This window comes from Sardina pilchardus, chromosome 14 (genome assembly GCF_963854185.1).
Source record: "Sardina pilchardus chromosome 14, fSarPil1.1, whole genome shotgun sequence".
Taxonomy (NCBI): Eukaryota; Metazoa; Chordata; class Actinopteri; order Clupeiformes; family Clupeidae; genus Sardina; species Sardina pilchardus.
Genome location: NC_085007.1, coordinates 31,008,746 through 31,025,370, shown reverse-complemented (window position 1 = coordinate 31,025,370; position 16,625 = coordinate 31,008,746). Strand labels below are relative to the sequence as shown.

At 45.8% G+C, this 16,625-nt stretch overlaps 1 protein-coding gene across 1 annotated transcript in view; it reads right to left on the bottom strand.

Moving 5' to 3' along the window:
* Positions 1-16,625, bottom strand: part of ccbe1 (collagen and calcium binding EGF domains 1) — a 38,967-nt gene that overhangs the window by 12,298 nt on the left and 10,044 nt on the right. Inside the window, exons 3-4 of the mRNA XM_062554211.1 lie at positions 1,885-1,937; positions 674-808 (exon numbers count right to left, since the gene is read on the bottom strand). Of these exons, the coding sequence (XP_062410195.1) occupies positions 674-808; positions 1,885-1,937 (188 nt within the window). The remainder of the gene's footprint in view (positions 1-673; positions 809-1,884; positions 1,938-16,625) is intronic.

Sequence of the window (16,625 nt, the reverse complement as noted above, 5' to 3'; positions counted from 1 at the left end):
GAGAAAAGATGAAAATGGGAAATGTCAATAGGTGAATATGAGAAAGGAGAGAGGGGTGGAGAGACACACAAGAGGAGGTGGAGAAGGAGGGTGCAGCAGGCAGGGTGGAGGTGAACACACAAGGATAGCTCTGTTCTCCCTGTTGTGCTCCAGAGTCTCTCTCGTGCGGGGGGCCACTTGAAACAAAAGCCCCTTTGCAACAGAGCCACTTGATCCTGCGGCTTTGGTATAGTGCACGAGGCATTACAGACACTGCACAAACACACTCCGCTGATATTAAAAACACCAGCTAAGAGCTGAACGCAAACAGCCAAACACAGCAGGACATTGCTGATCAGTCACACTCACTCACACACTTGCTGCGACCCGGAGTGCTCCAGCCATGGCAGCCGGCCACAAACACACACGCAACACACGCAACGCAGGCTCTTATAAACTACATCTCGAGCTGGCATTAGCGCTCAGCATTTATTGTTGGACGGAGGAGGACATTTTTGTACGGCAGAAATGAAACAGTTCAAAATGAAAAGTCATGTGAAAAGAATTCTCAGCTCTGAAGTGTTGTTGGCCTGCGGCGCTGCAGTAATAGTGGTGGTGGTGGTGGGGGGGGGGGGGGATCAGGGGTGGTTCTTCAGGAAGGTGTTGGTGGGGGGTGAAGTGAATGCGACCTCACCAAGACAGTACGGCTTCTCCCGGTTCCGGTGACGCTCGCGGTCATAGCGGTATCCTGGGTAACAGGTACACACCACACGGCCAAAGTGGTCCGTGCACTGCTGTTCACAAGGGGCGTCAGCGCACACATCGTAATCTGCGCACACACACACACACACACACACACGCACACACACGCACAATCACAGGAGGAAACATAGATTTACGTCACCTTGACAAAATACATGCCGTGAAATCATTTGCTTCCTAGTAATAAAAACAAATGGGAAACAATAATTTCACAAGCCTGACAAAACAGTCTGATAAAGCAGCCAGAGGTAGATTAAAAAATATTTCAAGATTTCAACATCGCGTGTGGTTACAGTAACTCAATGTAACAGTATGTGTTTGAACTGAGTGAAGGGTTTCTCTTCTGGCTGTGTTTATTTTGGCTTCATACATGCAGTATATCACAACAATCTAAAATAATCACAAGCGGTCCAAATAAATGTACGTAAAGTGAGTAAAACAGAAAAAATAATGAACAAAAACAAAACATGCAGCATGAAAGCAAGATTGTATGGCCAAAGGGGTCGACTTTCACAGGGAAATGTATCATCCAGCCGGGCACATCCTCTCACATCCGTGCCCGGGGAAATCTAAACGCTCATATTTAGTGACAGGGGTGTGCATTTCTCATCAGGAGCAGAGTGCAGGTAAGGACAGCTCCAGCATCAGGGAGAGAGGGAGCGTGTTAAAGCTTCAACCACCCAGTCCCCTCAGGGCAACGCATTTACTGTAAAATGGGAAATTATTTGACCATAAAACAAAGCCCCTTCTGACTAATGTGGCGTACTCCGGCTTTAAACTGAATTGTGGGATATTACTGAAGCATATCACACCGTCTCTGAAAACACAAGCTTTGACATTAATGAGTAAAAACGTTTAGTGGTTTTCACATATACTCCAGAAGAGCAAACTAGCTGTTTTATTTATTTATTAATTTATATGGCCCTGATCCCACTATAAAAAAAGCCACACTCATCAAATAATCGTTAGGCTGGCTAGAGCACTGGCAAGTTTTTGCTAGGTATTTCCAGAGGTTAAAACAACAAGATTTCACAAAGCACAGCCTCCTTCAGAACACCAATGGGACGTGGGAAAATGTTTCCAAAAATATCGAAGCAAGTTCAGTTGAAAGACATCCAAACTGGGTAAGAGAAGTTTCCATACCTTCAGGAATGCACTGTCCCAGCACAAACTTGAACCCTTCACAGCACTTCTTCCTGAAACAGCAGAAAAATAGACGACTACATTAAATCTACATAACAGAACAAAAACTACATTCACGGCATAACAACAACACATAGGAACACAGCACTTCGATCATAAATAGAATGTCTTGACTTGTTTTATTTTGAGCTGTGCCTTGGGGCTTTCTCTCTCTCCCTGTAATGTGCTCCTTCTGCTGTTTTTGCAATTACCCGCGTATCAAAGCATAATGCAGTCTCCATCTCCTGCTCTGGCCAAAGTGAAGGCCAGGCTTCAGCATTCTCTGGCTCCCACTTGAGTGGCGCTCACCTCAGAGGTACCCCGTTAAATCACGGCCCTCAGTCGCTCCCCCATGAGCGGCCGTCACAGAGCAGACACCCCCCCCCCCACTCCGCCGGCTCCCACCCCCCCTGAACTGGGGGAGAGCTGGGCTGCTGGGGATGGGGACGGGGGGGGTGGAGGAGGGCCAGGGAAAGTGGTGACTCACCCCGGTGCTATTCAAACCTCACTAGCAAATGTTTCATTTCACCCCGGTGTCTGTGAGAAGGTAGCCATGGCCAGCAGAAACAAACGCATCCTGAAAAAAAGCGCAAGAATGTTGTTTTGCACGACGCCTCCATCTGCTCCATCTCCCTACAGACCACAGCACCAGCAGCCCTGCCACTCCCACACCCAGACAGCACCACGGCAGCCTTACGGCAGGAGGTGGAGGAGGAGCAGGCGCTAGAGGGAGTGAGGCGGAGAGGAGGACAGAGATGGAGGTGGAGGAGCAGAGGGAGGAGGGAGGAGGTGTAGACTGGTTGGAGTGTGTGCATGCAGATCTGTGAGCGCAGAAACAGCTTGGGGAGACGGCAGGGTGGCGTTTTCTCATCACGCTCCTCTCCTACAAAGACGTGCACTCGTGCCAACTAACAGCCATGACGCAGAGCAGGCCACGGAGCCTAAGGCAGTCTCCCACTCTCTCACACACACACACACACACACACACACACACACACACACACACGCACGCATCCGCCTCCACGGGTCAGACTTACCTAGAACAGAGCAAGGGATGGAGAGAGAAGAAGAAAGAGAGAGAAAATAATAAAAGAATGACAACATATCAGACATGTTTTATCCATTTACCTGTCCATCTTGATTACGGTAAAATCATGTGTTTTGGTTACCAGGAGAGCTACCAATGCAAAAACACAGAAATACCAAAACCACATTGTTTACTTATTGAAATTGGTTGAAATAAGATACAAAAAGAGAAGAATGAGCCAACTTCACAACATCCTGCCCAACGTGGCATGACATTACTGCTCAACCACAACTATGTGTCATAGTGTCATAGCCATGCTGTCATAGTGGCACATGTGTGAATCACAGGAAGAGATTACGCACAAGTACACACTTACAGTAATCTCAGGACTAAGACTTTGTCTGTCTCTCTGGGTTCCTCCCTGATGGTCCACAAACTCTCACATAGGTTGGACTGTTCTAGAACATCATGCTCTGTGTTGCTTAGCCCAGGCTTCACTGTCTTTGTGTAAATGCTAGAATTGTTCATTTGTTTGCTTATGCCTTAACTTACTGTGCTACATTTCCTGTGTGAGCTGGCCTAATGCAATGCCATGTGTGTTTTATGTACAACAACTGCCTAGTAACACTTTGGGGTTGCACTCTGACTCTGTGCTAAAATGCTCTATACAAATCAAATGGACTTGACTTGCTTGACTACTTCACTGCTTTGTTACAATTATTGCAAAACCATAATGGTGCAGCTCAGTGCAGCTCAATACAGCTAGAGTCGTACAACACATATTCAAATTCACATTACAGTTTTTCTCAATTGTTTACACACAATTTCTGGTACTTGAGACACAATTCCCATAATATGTAGCTCATGCACCAACCTCCTGAACCGATTCTGCTGAACTATAAGCACAATTTCTGCTTTACACTCAAATTGCAGTTCTATAACACACTGTTTTCAAAACACTACACACAATTCTGTGCATTAGACACAATTTTCATGAAGGAAATGTCTTGTTTTCACAAAGAACACACTGCCATTCAAATTCTAAAGCTAACTGCCCTACCATGCACACTGACTCATCAGATGGGCAAACTCCTGTCACACAGTCTTACAATTAGCAATCATTGCTTTAGTATTACAGTAGTACTACAGGCAGAGGCAGAGCCAGAGGAGTGAGAGTAAGAGGAGGAGGATGGGGAGGCCAAGGACCGTAATCTCTGATGAGATCCGAGCCACTAGAACATTGCAGTGCAGCGTATCAATACAGTACTGGACAGTACAATACAGCTCAATGAGCACAGTAGTACAGTATTGCCTGTGGGCTGTTCTGTAGGACTGTAAAAATAAAGTATGTTTCAAGTATTTGGGGAAAGTAATCCTACTTTGTATTCCTACACAGTTTACAGTATTTTACTATTTGTTTGGCAGCCGAAGGATTACCAACACAAGGGCTTCTGTCTCCTGAACAGGAAACTGAAATCATGAGCATTGTCCTAGAAAAAACGGCATAACATTACGGGAAATACAAAGACAAATAATATAAAACAATGAGATATTTCAAAATATTGATAGGGTAAGCATATCAACTTACTGTATCAGCTTATCTACTGTTTGTAGTACTGTTTGTAGTGTAACACTGAACAAAAAAAGGCCCAGTCATTATAATGAATGGAGAAGAAGTGTTTTCAATTCATCGCAGTGTTTTACACTGAGCACAGCAGTGTTCAACTGGTCCTTGTAAATGTCTTGATATATGATGGTTTGTGTGTGTCTCTTGAGAACAAAAGAGCATTTTGAGGAGAAATTACATTGTTTTGAAGGTAAAGTGTCATTTTGCAGGAGAATTGTGGAGTTTTGCCCATTGTGTGTGTTGTTTTGGATTTGTGTGTAGAGTTCTGAGAATATGAGGCATGTTTTCAGAAAATGTGTGTTAACAATCGAGAAAAACTGTAAAGTAACATCTATTTTTCCTCACTACAAATCAACTAATAAATAGATTTACAGTGCATCCACCGTGATCTGCCTCTACACTGGGCTAAGTGACTGTTTAAATATAGAACAGCTTGAAATAATGCCTCATTATGCTGTAGGTGGTCTGATCCATATGGGAAAAGGTTTATACCTTCTTTTGAAGTAATGCCATGAGCCACCCAACTGGGTACCACTGTGCGTTTACCCCTCGGGTCCCTAGATGGCGCTCTTTCAGCTCCACTCACAGAGCAAACACATTTGCACTTTACATAGTGTGACACATCTCTACTTTAAACTGTCTGATCTTATCAGTGGAATCACTGCCATATCAATGAAGTTCAATTTGAGGAGTATGAGGAAAGACTTGGTAGTAGCTGTTTTACAAATCCAATTTAGTGTCACAGAATATTTTAAATACTTCGCTGGCTTGTGAAATTACCTCCTTGAGAAATGAAAACAGAGGAAAAACCTGAGAAATTACACAGCTCAAGTTGTAATTTAACAATGGCGAGGCTGATGCAAAACAGATTGTGCAAACTCATCAAATCAAAGTCAGCTGTTCTCTTTTTGCCAGTCTCTCACGTCGTCCAATGGCTTTAACAATCTCAAAGTGTTTCTGCTCACAGAACAGTGTTAACAAGCGAAATCAAAACCCATTTCATGGAGAGGTAACTTTTCAAAAGCATCCACCACTTGTCTTTCGTAAATGCTCTGAACATTTCTTCTCAAGCCCTCCAGGGGAGAGCCGTGCTGCTCTGAGTGTCCCACATAATCACTGATACATGCTGCATATTTACTGCTGCAGACGGGGGGCTAATGGACCTCCCCAGAACACGCTGTGGTTTTCTCCCACCCGCAATTCAAATCTGCGCTCCTCAGATAATTCATCTGCCTCCCCCCGGCTCCTGCACCTCCCCCCCACCTCCTCCTCCCCTGTGGTCTGGGAGGTGTGGGGGCCCTGGGGAGGCTGCAGCAGCAGGATGGATCCCCCACAGAGACAGCATAGCACCCAACCAGCGCCCTAATTCATTACTGATGGCTGGAGCTCTCACTGGTAGAAACAAGCCCAGAGTGGCATATCAGCTCTCCAGGGGAGGAGATAGGAGGAAGGCCCAGAGAGAGAGAGGGACGGAGAGAGGGAGAGGGAGAGAGAGAGAGGGAAAGGGAGAGAGAGAAAGAGAGAAGGAGGAAGGGAGAGAGAGACTGACGAGGGGAGAGAAAGCTTTCCTCCAGTGGCTCACAAATCTGCGGCCTACCACCTGGTGCTGAAGGGGTTGCATGGCTCATTATATGGATGTGTTCCTCTCCCTCCCTCACCTGATCTATCATGCTGTCCAGCCCTGTCCCTCTATTACACACACATTCACACTTTCCAAGGTTCCCTTGAAATATTTGAACACATCCGCACAGAGGCCATCTGAGTGTCTCACAGCTGATTTACACACTTTCCCCTACATATCTTCTCCCAGGTGCAGTGCAGAGTGCAAAGCACGCAATGAGCGCGCGCACACACACACACACACACACACACACACCCCTCTATCCATTTCAAATGCATGCATGAGAAAGGGCATATGTCAAATACAGATACTGCAAGCATATAAAAATGCAGTGTGGCATTGGATAAACACACAAACAGAGAGAGAGAGAGAGAGAGAGAGAAAGACACAGACAGAGAGAGAGAGAGAGAGAGAATCATGAATAGATGAATCGCTGGGTCTAACTGAGCCAGCCTCCACATGACCCAATATTTAATCTCTCAATAACATCCCAGTAGGAGCTCAGTGTGCTTATAGCTAAGAGTGATCTTGGGAAAATAACTCGCCAGTAAAATGTCGCCAAGAAAACAAATAAATCACAACAGACTGTGGAACTCCATGAAAGACTATCCCGCACTGCCCATGGATCTACCTCTCTCTTCTTCAGTTTCCTAGAAATATTTTTGGTCCATATTTGTTGACTCAGCGAATTGTTTATGTTATAGTTCTGGGGCCACTGGTGACTTTGATTCTTTCAAGGCCTAATCTTCTTGAATTGAGATGCAAATATTTTCAGAGAATACTATGAAAGATTGCACAGTGCAGAAAAAAGGGCTCCCTGTAAACAAACAGAGTGGCCGGTGCTGCCCCCTTATTGCGCTCACTGACCTCACAGCTGGGGAGACCTTCAGCGCATGTGGCCACTCATCTCAGAACGGATCGTAGTGTTCTAGAATACCACCAAAAGGCCATCCAGATCTCCCACTCCGATTGCCAACTTCACGCTTTTGGTTTTCAGAGAGGATATTGAGTCTCTTGACAAGTCTCGATAACAATCCCTCAAGTTTTATGGTCAACCTCAACACACATGTTGGTAGCATAATCAAACAATAAAAGGAAACGATTTTCATTTAAATTCAAAAAGTCATACACAAGAGAGAACATTTTGAAAAAATTCTATCCAAATGGAAAGAATTCTACTATTTTGCAAAAAGAGAAAAACAAACATTACACAGAGGGAAACATAATGTGAACTTATTGCATAATGTTGCTCACTCATTTGTTACGGAGAAGGCCAGAGAATGTTATGACGTATTTCTGGCGTCTTTTCTGCAGAGAGTGAAGCTGTTGAGAATGTTTCCATATTAGCATGCCTTTTGTCAGGGAGCGCTTGGCTGGCCTCTCTGACATTTCACAGACAGTGGTTTCCTCTGCCCTGAAACACCTCCACTCTGTCTGACCTGGGACACCACACCACACTGCACTCTCATGTCCCCCATGTCTTTTGCAGGCTCACTTTTACAAGCAATTACTTGACAGAGATTTAGCATGGATGCTGAGTGATATATGGGGCCAGCTGCTGTTCTGAATGAAAATGGAAGCGAGATGTGAGGGGAAATGCAGGCCTTTTGTCAAAGCATGTCTCTGGAGTTCCACAAGAGGCATACTTAATGGCTGTCGCGTGCAACCACTGCTGAGAACAGCATTAATACGAATATGGGAAAAATTCACCAAAAACAGGTAAGAATCCAGTTGCATGAGTGTCCACTCTGGCCAATGGCCACTGATCAGGAGGGCCTGACCACAGGAGATGCGGTGAGGTCACACGTGAGGGAGAGACGTTGATGGAAGGCAGCAGGGAAGAAAATGGCACAGCACAACAAGGCTGATCAGAGCCGGCTGCCAAATGGGACAAGCCAGATGTTTACTCAAGAACATGTGTGTGTTTGTGAGAGTGTGTGAACGAGAGAGGAGAAAGGGGGCGGGCTTTGGTCTCAGGGGACTCGACACTTGGAGGTTGACATGGATTATCCCTGGTCAAAGCACTTAAACAGGAGAAATACCTTGGATGAGTTTTCTTCTCAGCAGTGGGCGGTAGCCAGGGCGAGAGACAAACAGAGGTAGCCAGCTGCATCTCCCTCTGATCAGTGTAGTGAGTGGATAACATCAACTCACACTCATAAGATGCTTCACTGCACAGGTGCAAGGGAATATTCTGAATAGACAGCTCATCTCTGCCAGTACAACTCCTCACTGAGGATTGCAGTGATTTCACTCAGTTATGGAGAGCAGGGCAGAGAGCTCCAGACATACACAAACACATTATCTAATCATCACTTGTCACCTTTTGACCTGTTGACCAAATCTGCCACCTAAACAAACCTTGTCTCCCCCCACACTGGACATCAGGGGGGGCAGTTGTTCTATTCACCTCTAGGTTGACAGACACTGATGCCAGAGCGGAAAGCCCTTCAACACGCTGCTGCAGGGTAAGAGGGCGAGACGGTCGTAAAGGTGGCGGCTGGCAGGCTGGCTGAGGACATTGCCCAGTACCACTGCCCTTCGTACAAGTGAAAGCTAAACAAAGCACCGCTGTGTAACTACTGGAGTGGCAATACACACAAGCACACACACACACACACACACACACACTGACACACACACACCGGCACAAAAATATGTTGGCCTTCATTTCATACGATTGAGTACTAAAACACCACAAACTACAAACCCACTCTCCAACATAGCCTTTTCTGCATGCCAGTCACAGGCAATTTGCAGCGGTGATGCCACCTGTGCTTTCTTTAATTTGTAGTTTATTTAATTTCTCACGCTGATCCGTCTCAAGTTACAGGGGCCCCATGTAAATGGAGCCACCCATTAGAGTGACCTGGGCTCCCCCTGCTAAAGCAGCCCTCCTCTAATTACCCTGTAAACACTCACAGGGCCTACACGGGACCAACACATCCAACACTGCACAGCCCACGTCGGCACACAGCCTAGTCATACATCCAACCAGCCAACACGCTAATAAACACCCAGCTCAGCATCATGCTGGCCTTATGCACCTGCCATGTACAGTGTGTTCCTACAGCCGGTGAACAGGGAACACTGCCTGTGAACGTACACATGTAGAGATACACAAGCCACGACTGAAACAATGCTATATGTTATCTACATTAGCTTCACAATGTTGGCATTCAGCCAGGGATCCATAAGACCCCTCTAAACATGCAAGTTTGATATGATCTGTTCATTCGTTATTAAAGATATTTTAAGAATGAAAATAAACTAAGAAGAAGGGATGATCTGGTGATGCAATACCATGAGATAGCACAGCAATGTGCCCACATCACCCTAAAAGGCAGCGCTAGTCGCATCTCCTCATACCTACCCAGAATGCACCTCTCAACAGAGGGGGTCACTTGGGAGAGAAGCAGCTGTGCTCCAAACATGTCCCAAGGCCTGCTCCCTCTGGGTACAGTACAGTCTATTTACATGTGCCCAGTGACGGGGAGCTCCATAACAGTAAGTTATCTGGGCTCAGAGCAGCAGGCCCAGTGGCTGGTCTGAGGGGCAGCAGATGCACTAGACTTCACACACGGAGGCTTTTAAAACAACACGGACGTGTCTCTGAGGAGCCATTCCACCTCTCAAGTCTTAATATATCATTAACAGCAAAGGGCTACTTAGACAGTGATCCACTGTTACAGTTCTCTCTCTCTCCCTCCCTCTCTCTCTCTCTCTCTCTCACACACACACACACACACACACACACACACACACACACACACAAACACACACACAAACACGCACGGTGTAGAAGGATTTCACATCATGCATCGCAAAGGGGCAAATAAACATGCAGTGGGCCATTCAGGCGTATATATACTGACATCCTGCCTCTATGTGAACGTGCACACAGACAGAAAGAGACAGAGACAATACACTCTGTGCACTCAGTAAAAGTGCAGATATAAAAATAGGCCCCTATTCATTCTGTGCTCGTCATGTGTGATACACACCTCTCTATTTACCCACGTTGTGGGGACTCTATGTGTTGTTGGGCTCTCCAGATAAATCCCAGGTAACCTCTGCAGACCTACGCCAGCTCTGATTACAGGCCTGATTGTCTGGGAGGCTTTTCCTGTGAACTGAGGTGGTCTGATTGCCTCGAACGCGCCACGCCGTGCCTCCGTGGCCTGATGCCTCTGCACATCTTGATAATGCACATTAGATTGAGAATGCTGCCCACACACCACATTGCTTAAATACCTCCACGCTGGCTCCAGATGTTTCACCCCCCTTCCCCACCCCCGACACACAAACACACACACACACACACACACACATACACCCTCTCTTACTCATACCCCCCACATGGCTTTTAAGGGGTTTCCAGTTCATGTTCCCGTGGTGACCAAAAGGCCTGCTTTCTGCATCGCATAGGCCCAGCGCTGGTGCGGTGCCAGGCCAGAAGTCACTGATTTAATTAGAATGCTCCAGTGTGGCCTAAAGGTGCTTGTTTTTGGTGCAGGCTCTGCCTTGGATCCCTGCCCAGCGGCGAGCGCACATGTGCCAAAGTAAAGCCGGAGCTGTCAGCACATCAGATGCATGGGAAATGATGAACCCTGGCATGTGCAATTGGTGCCTGAAGAGTGACTGGAACACTGGAGCTGAAATGAAAGGCATGCCCCGATGAGATGTCTGTGGCCGCTCAGCACCAGCAGCACTGATGTAGCACACGCATCATGCTGCACCGCTAGCATTGCTAATCAGAAACACCAAGTCTTGTGAATACAAATGAATCACCACATTCCCATCTGGTAGATGTGTCCTTTTTATGGTCAATTTTGTGTTCTTCCAGGGAAGCCGTCTCTAGCCACTCTGCATGGAATATTTAAAGGGAAGTGCCCCCTTTCCAGTCCCCTCCTTCAACACTATTTTCCAGTTATCCTGAGTCAACTACATCCAACAAAGTTGATCAACTGAGAAAATATGCTCCTGAAAAAATGAGGCCTCCATTGTTTGACGATCTGATGGCATGCACTGTTTACTGTAAACAAACTTCTGTCCAAAAGCAACAAATGGACCAGAAGTGTGTTTAAAAAGGGAGAATCTGAAGCATGCTTTTGTCAAACTGGAAAAAGAAAAGGAATCTCACTCTCTAGCATCCCCTCATTCTCTCAAAGTCACAAAAAGAGAACGAAGAGACAATTAAATGGAGCTGGATACAGTTAGTGCTCAATGGCAGCCTTTCCACAACTTCCTCTCCTCTTGCATAGGAAACATTTTTTTGTGAGTGTGTAAAGCAGCAACTGTGAAAAACGTCACACAAATGAAAAAAAAATCTTTACACATACAGTAATATCTACGCATATTCTTGAAGGTAAGCACAATTTGGACTTCATGGCAAAGACTCAAGCCCTAACACCAGTCTAGCAGTTAACATTTGCATGGGTCAGGACCGCGACGTGTTATGATAGAGCATGTTATGTTTGGATATCCTGTTAAAATAATTCAGCATGTGTAATCTATTAGAGGACTCCACAACTTATATGTCAAAATGCACCATGCTTGTATAAATATAAGTAGTCATCATGACAGAAGTGAATAAAGACCTTGTCAAAAGTCTCTTACTTATACAAGTGATACAGCAACCTAGCTGTCTAGAAAGTTCACTACAGTATTCCAAAGAGGAGAGAGTTAGTCTCGGAAAATACTAGTGTTTTGTCTCCAAAACAGAAAGCCAGGGGGGAATACGTTTACAGGAAGACATAAATTATGACCTGAAGTACCTCTGAAAAATGCTCAGATTCCTTCTTTGCTCTCCTGCTGCTCTCTTGTTCTCTTTCTATCATTCTCTCCCTCTTTCTCCCTCTCTCTCTCCATTTTGGAGGTTGCATTTGGAGTGAGCGTCTGCTTGGCTAAAAATATCGCTGTCACGACAGCTCCATCGAAGGAGAGCAGGCACCCTGTGGCACAGCATCTTTTTCTGGGAAATTTACTTCTAAATTATTTCAGCACGGAAACCGTTGTGTTTTTCCATGACATTCTTGTAGCCCCCCATCTTCTTTCATATTTACAAAACACTTTTTCAGTTCATCTACGTTGGGGTCATTGGACACAAAGTATTGGGAAAGGATTATCTTGGCCAATTATAAAACAATTAGGCTTGATTATTTTAAGGCATGCAGAATAGAGTGTGCAGATTATCTTGAAATGGGATACACCTCAACAGGCCTCCTGTCATGGGGCTGCAATCCATTCTGGAGCCTGATTAGGTGCAACACTCTCTTGTGTTCTCAGAGGCCTGTACACTCTAAAGGGATTCCTGAGGTTTGCACATGAATAATGGTAATCAGGAATTCAATCTATTCAGCGCAATTTACAGTGAGAAGACCAATCCAATCCAAGTGCTCCATTTAGTATAAATGAAACCAGCGCAGTCATGGTGATGGAACAACACAGTGTTTTTACTGTCCACTCAGGAGAATACTGGACGTGTGTGTTTTTACTGTCCACTCAGGAGAATACTGGACGCGTGTGTTTTTACTGTCCACTCAGGAGAATTCTGGACGTGTGTGGAATGAGTTGAAGAATGATTCTGTGGCTGGTGTCATCGCTCTGCTACAGCAGGGCATTTTACACGTCTCTGGACATAGAACCACATAAATGTGCTCTCTATAAAGAGATGCATTTCACAGACCTATCATTCTCTCTCAAGCATGCACACTTTATTCAAATATACTTCAATGTGCACATGAAGGGAGAGAGGGTGAGGCACATCAGAGGGGCACACGCACACACCAGGCAAACTATGCGGTGATAGAAAGACAGCGCCAGAATGAATGAACAAAGAGGGGCAGATGTGTGTGTGTGTGTGTGTGTGTGTGTGTGTGTGTGTGTGTGTGTGGTGTGTGTGTGTGTGTGTGTGTGTGTGTGTGTGTGTGTGTGTGTGTGTGTGTGTGTGTGTGTGTGTGTGTGTGTGTGTGTGTTGTGTGTGTGCGCTTCCCTAGCCCAGTGGGATATCAGTGAAAAAAGGCTGGGTCTGAGTTTGTGTGGGCTCCCTGCCTGCGCTGGCCCACTGTCAGTCTGTGTGACCAGTGCACGAGGCCAGCATCAAACTCTCCTCTACAAATACTGTAAGGCAGCTGCAGCAAAGCAGGCATGCACACATAAACACACACACACACACACACACACCACACACACACACACACACACACACACACACACACACATGCACACACACCACACACACGTGCACACAGTACCATCAGCGTCTGTCAAATGCTCACGGCAATGACAGCACATGGCACTATGTACAAACATACATATACTCATGCAATAACTGATGTTACTACTTCAGACAGCTTAAGACCAAATAGACATATGTTCACTAAAACAATCACAGCAGGGCAGTAACTGGACTGCTTTACCTCCCACAGATCCGACCATAGAGGGGGGGCATTAACTTCAACGGAATAAGGTCATACTTTATTAAGGCATAAATTTGTAGACTTGGAGCCTTTGCATGCATGAGCCTTTAGATTCTACCAACAGCAATTCTTCATCCAAAGCTCATTTAGCAAGTGGAATCCCTACATGACAGAGTAGACAGTTCTCCTCTTTAAGTAGTAATGGCTACCCATGGCTCCAACACTGCGCCAACTCACCACTATATTATTCTGACAAGTTTAATGGATCCCTAACAATTTCCTGGGAAGCGCTCCTGGCTCCAACACAAACAGTGCCCGCGTATTGAGTTTGGGCTGAGGCTCTGCTTCATTTAATTCCGTGGGACACACTACCTTCGTTTCCCATGTTTTGACGCATACATTATTTAAGTGAAGCTTTGCCAGAGGTTTAAGAAATTACATCAATTGTCGAGTCATAAAAATGGGCTGCGGACATCCCTTGGTAACGCAGTGCAGACTTGTGAAGGGTGGAGGTGGGGGTGGGGGGTGTCTGGGGGCCTGCCACCCCCAAAATCAGGGTGTTCACACCATTCCTCACACTCATTGGAAACAGACTCCAAAGTCGCTGACATAATCACCCTCGGACCCGACGTACATGCATACATACGTGTGTGTGCATGCGAGAGAGTGCTGTGTGTGTGGTGGTGGGGGGGAGGAGGTGTGGAGCCTGACAATGGGGAGCCTGTTATTTATTTCATTCTGGTTGTGAGGTCTTGTTTTGCATGGGTGTGATTCCCCAGGAGAGGGCTTGAAAGGCTTGGCACGGTAACGAGCAGGAATTTATTAATCTCGCTCGCGCTGCTGTCATGTTCTTGCGGCTGTGTTTGCGCCCCATCTTGACGACGGCGTGGATGTTGATGTGACTCAACAGGAGACCTCCTGAGGAGCACATGGTCGGGGTTAGATGCACTGCTGGGTCTCCTCTGGGCTGGAACAAACAGAGGTTCAATACGGGCCAATCCCCCTTTCCATCCCTCCGTCTGAAATCCCCCCATCTTTTTATCACTCAGATCTCAAGATCACGAAGCCATCTCTTCAAGCCTACAAACATGACCAGCAATTAAAGTCAATTCAGTCAAGATGTGGACCACCGTCTCCAGAAGGATCTGTTTTAAAACCCCTCATCTGTCCTGAAATGGAAGGAAAACAGTCCGCTGCTCAAAAACGCTCTCTCCCGTTCCGGTCTCCATGGCGACGTTAAAGATCTGGATGCCTAGCTGAAAAAAAAGACGTCTGGCACTAATATGCCCCAAACGAGAGGAAGTGCGAGGTACTCTCACATACACGGACAAAGACTCGCTTAAAAAATGTCGGCATCTGATGTCTCTCATCCTGACAAGCCAGGAAATGACAGAGAGCATGCCTGTCCATAAGTTGTTATGCAGATCCCCTTGTCCAAGGCATCCTCTGTGTGCCTCTTACACCTCTAACTCAAACCATACAGGCCTGGCCCTGGGCCAGACACACAAATCACTTAGGAGTGGTGGGCTACTACGAGTACCCAAGCGCTCGATGCCTAGACACATCCAGAGACATGGACGCTGTCCAGGATGTGCTACAACTGCTTGTCCATGGGGAAGGACTCAATAGATAAAGCATTAAAGGAATCAATTATTTAACGGTCCATTGTGCATCATTCTATGACAGAGGAAACACTTTTTCATAGCTAAAGGTGAAGTAAAAAAAAAGATTTGTACAGTGGTGATTCTCTTAATATAAAAGTGTATAAAAACTCATCAGAGTCAAAGAAGAACGGTTAACAAAGCAAACCTACAGCAACTTAGACCTCTCGTCATCCAACAATGTGAGTGTGCTCCCCAGGGCATGTTACGTCCAGCAGCTTCAGCTCTTTCATCTGGCTAGAGCATAAGAAAGCATCCTGTCACATCCAACCAGAGAGTAGGCTGCTCTGGGTACAGAGGGAAGAAAGGAGCATGCTTGGCTAGGATGACTAGACAGACATACAGCAGCCCCCCCCCTCCCCCAACTTCCATACCCCTAGCAGAGCCGCCCCTCTATGTCAGTGAGTCATAATCAACAAAGATTGGATCTGACTGACAAAAATATTAAAATTCAAAAGCATACCTCAAAAATTACAATGGGGGCACAATGTCAGCCATGCCAAAGAGCACTAACAGTGAAGTTGGCTTCCAAATATTTTATTAATCTTGAATGGCCAGATGTTTGCAATAGAAAATGATTGGTATGGCTATGCTTAATGGTGCAGGGGAACATTTCCTTTGGCATGTTAAGGTCCTGCTGGACTGATAAATTATTGTCTTCTGGTTCCTAATGGGAGAATAAATTAAGAGTCAGAATGACCAAAAAGTGTGTACAAAGACAGACAAAAACAAAAATGAGCTCCAGTAGTGAAATATACTGAGTGAAATATACCTTGTGATCCCAAGTGTAGGAATATGGTTGTAACCGGCACAAAGGCAATGTTTTCTTTAGGTGTGGGTTCTATGCTTCACATGAACTCCAACTGATGACCCAGAAACCTGGTCTTCAGTCTTTTCAGGTACTTTTCCAGGAAGGGCAATTCCAACATTTTAAAATTAAAGATAACACCAAAAACTATAAAAATGGCTGGACAGATAGCACATTCTTTGTTCTCCATTATGAACTATTTTGAAACTGAAAACCTGAGAAACAAGAATCTTTCCTAAGCATGAGTGATTTAAAAACCCACCAAGACGCCCATTACTAGAGCACACAACTCCGTCAACATGTCAGCAACCTGTAATGTTGTTTATAGGAGAAAAACAAAAGCGTGACTGGGTCTCTTTTACAAATGTTACCTCTATGAAGAAAGAGGCAGAGAGAGGGGAGGAGAGAGGGAGCGATACAGGGAGAGGGGGAAGGAACACGGTGAAGTTTCCATGTGGGGGGCAAGGGAACTAGGATGGGGGAACAGATTGTTGCTAAGAGCAGTGTCTGAACCACATGTGGCTCCATTGTTCTCAC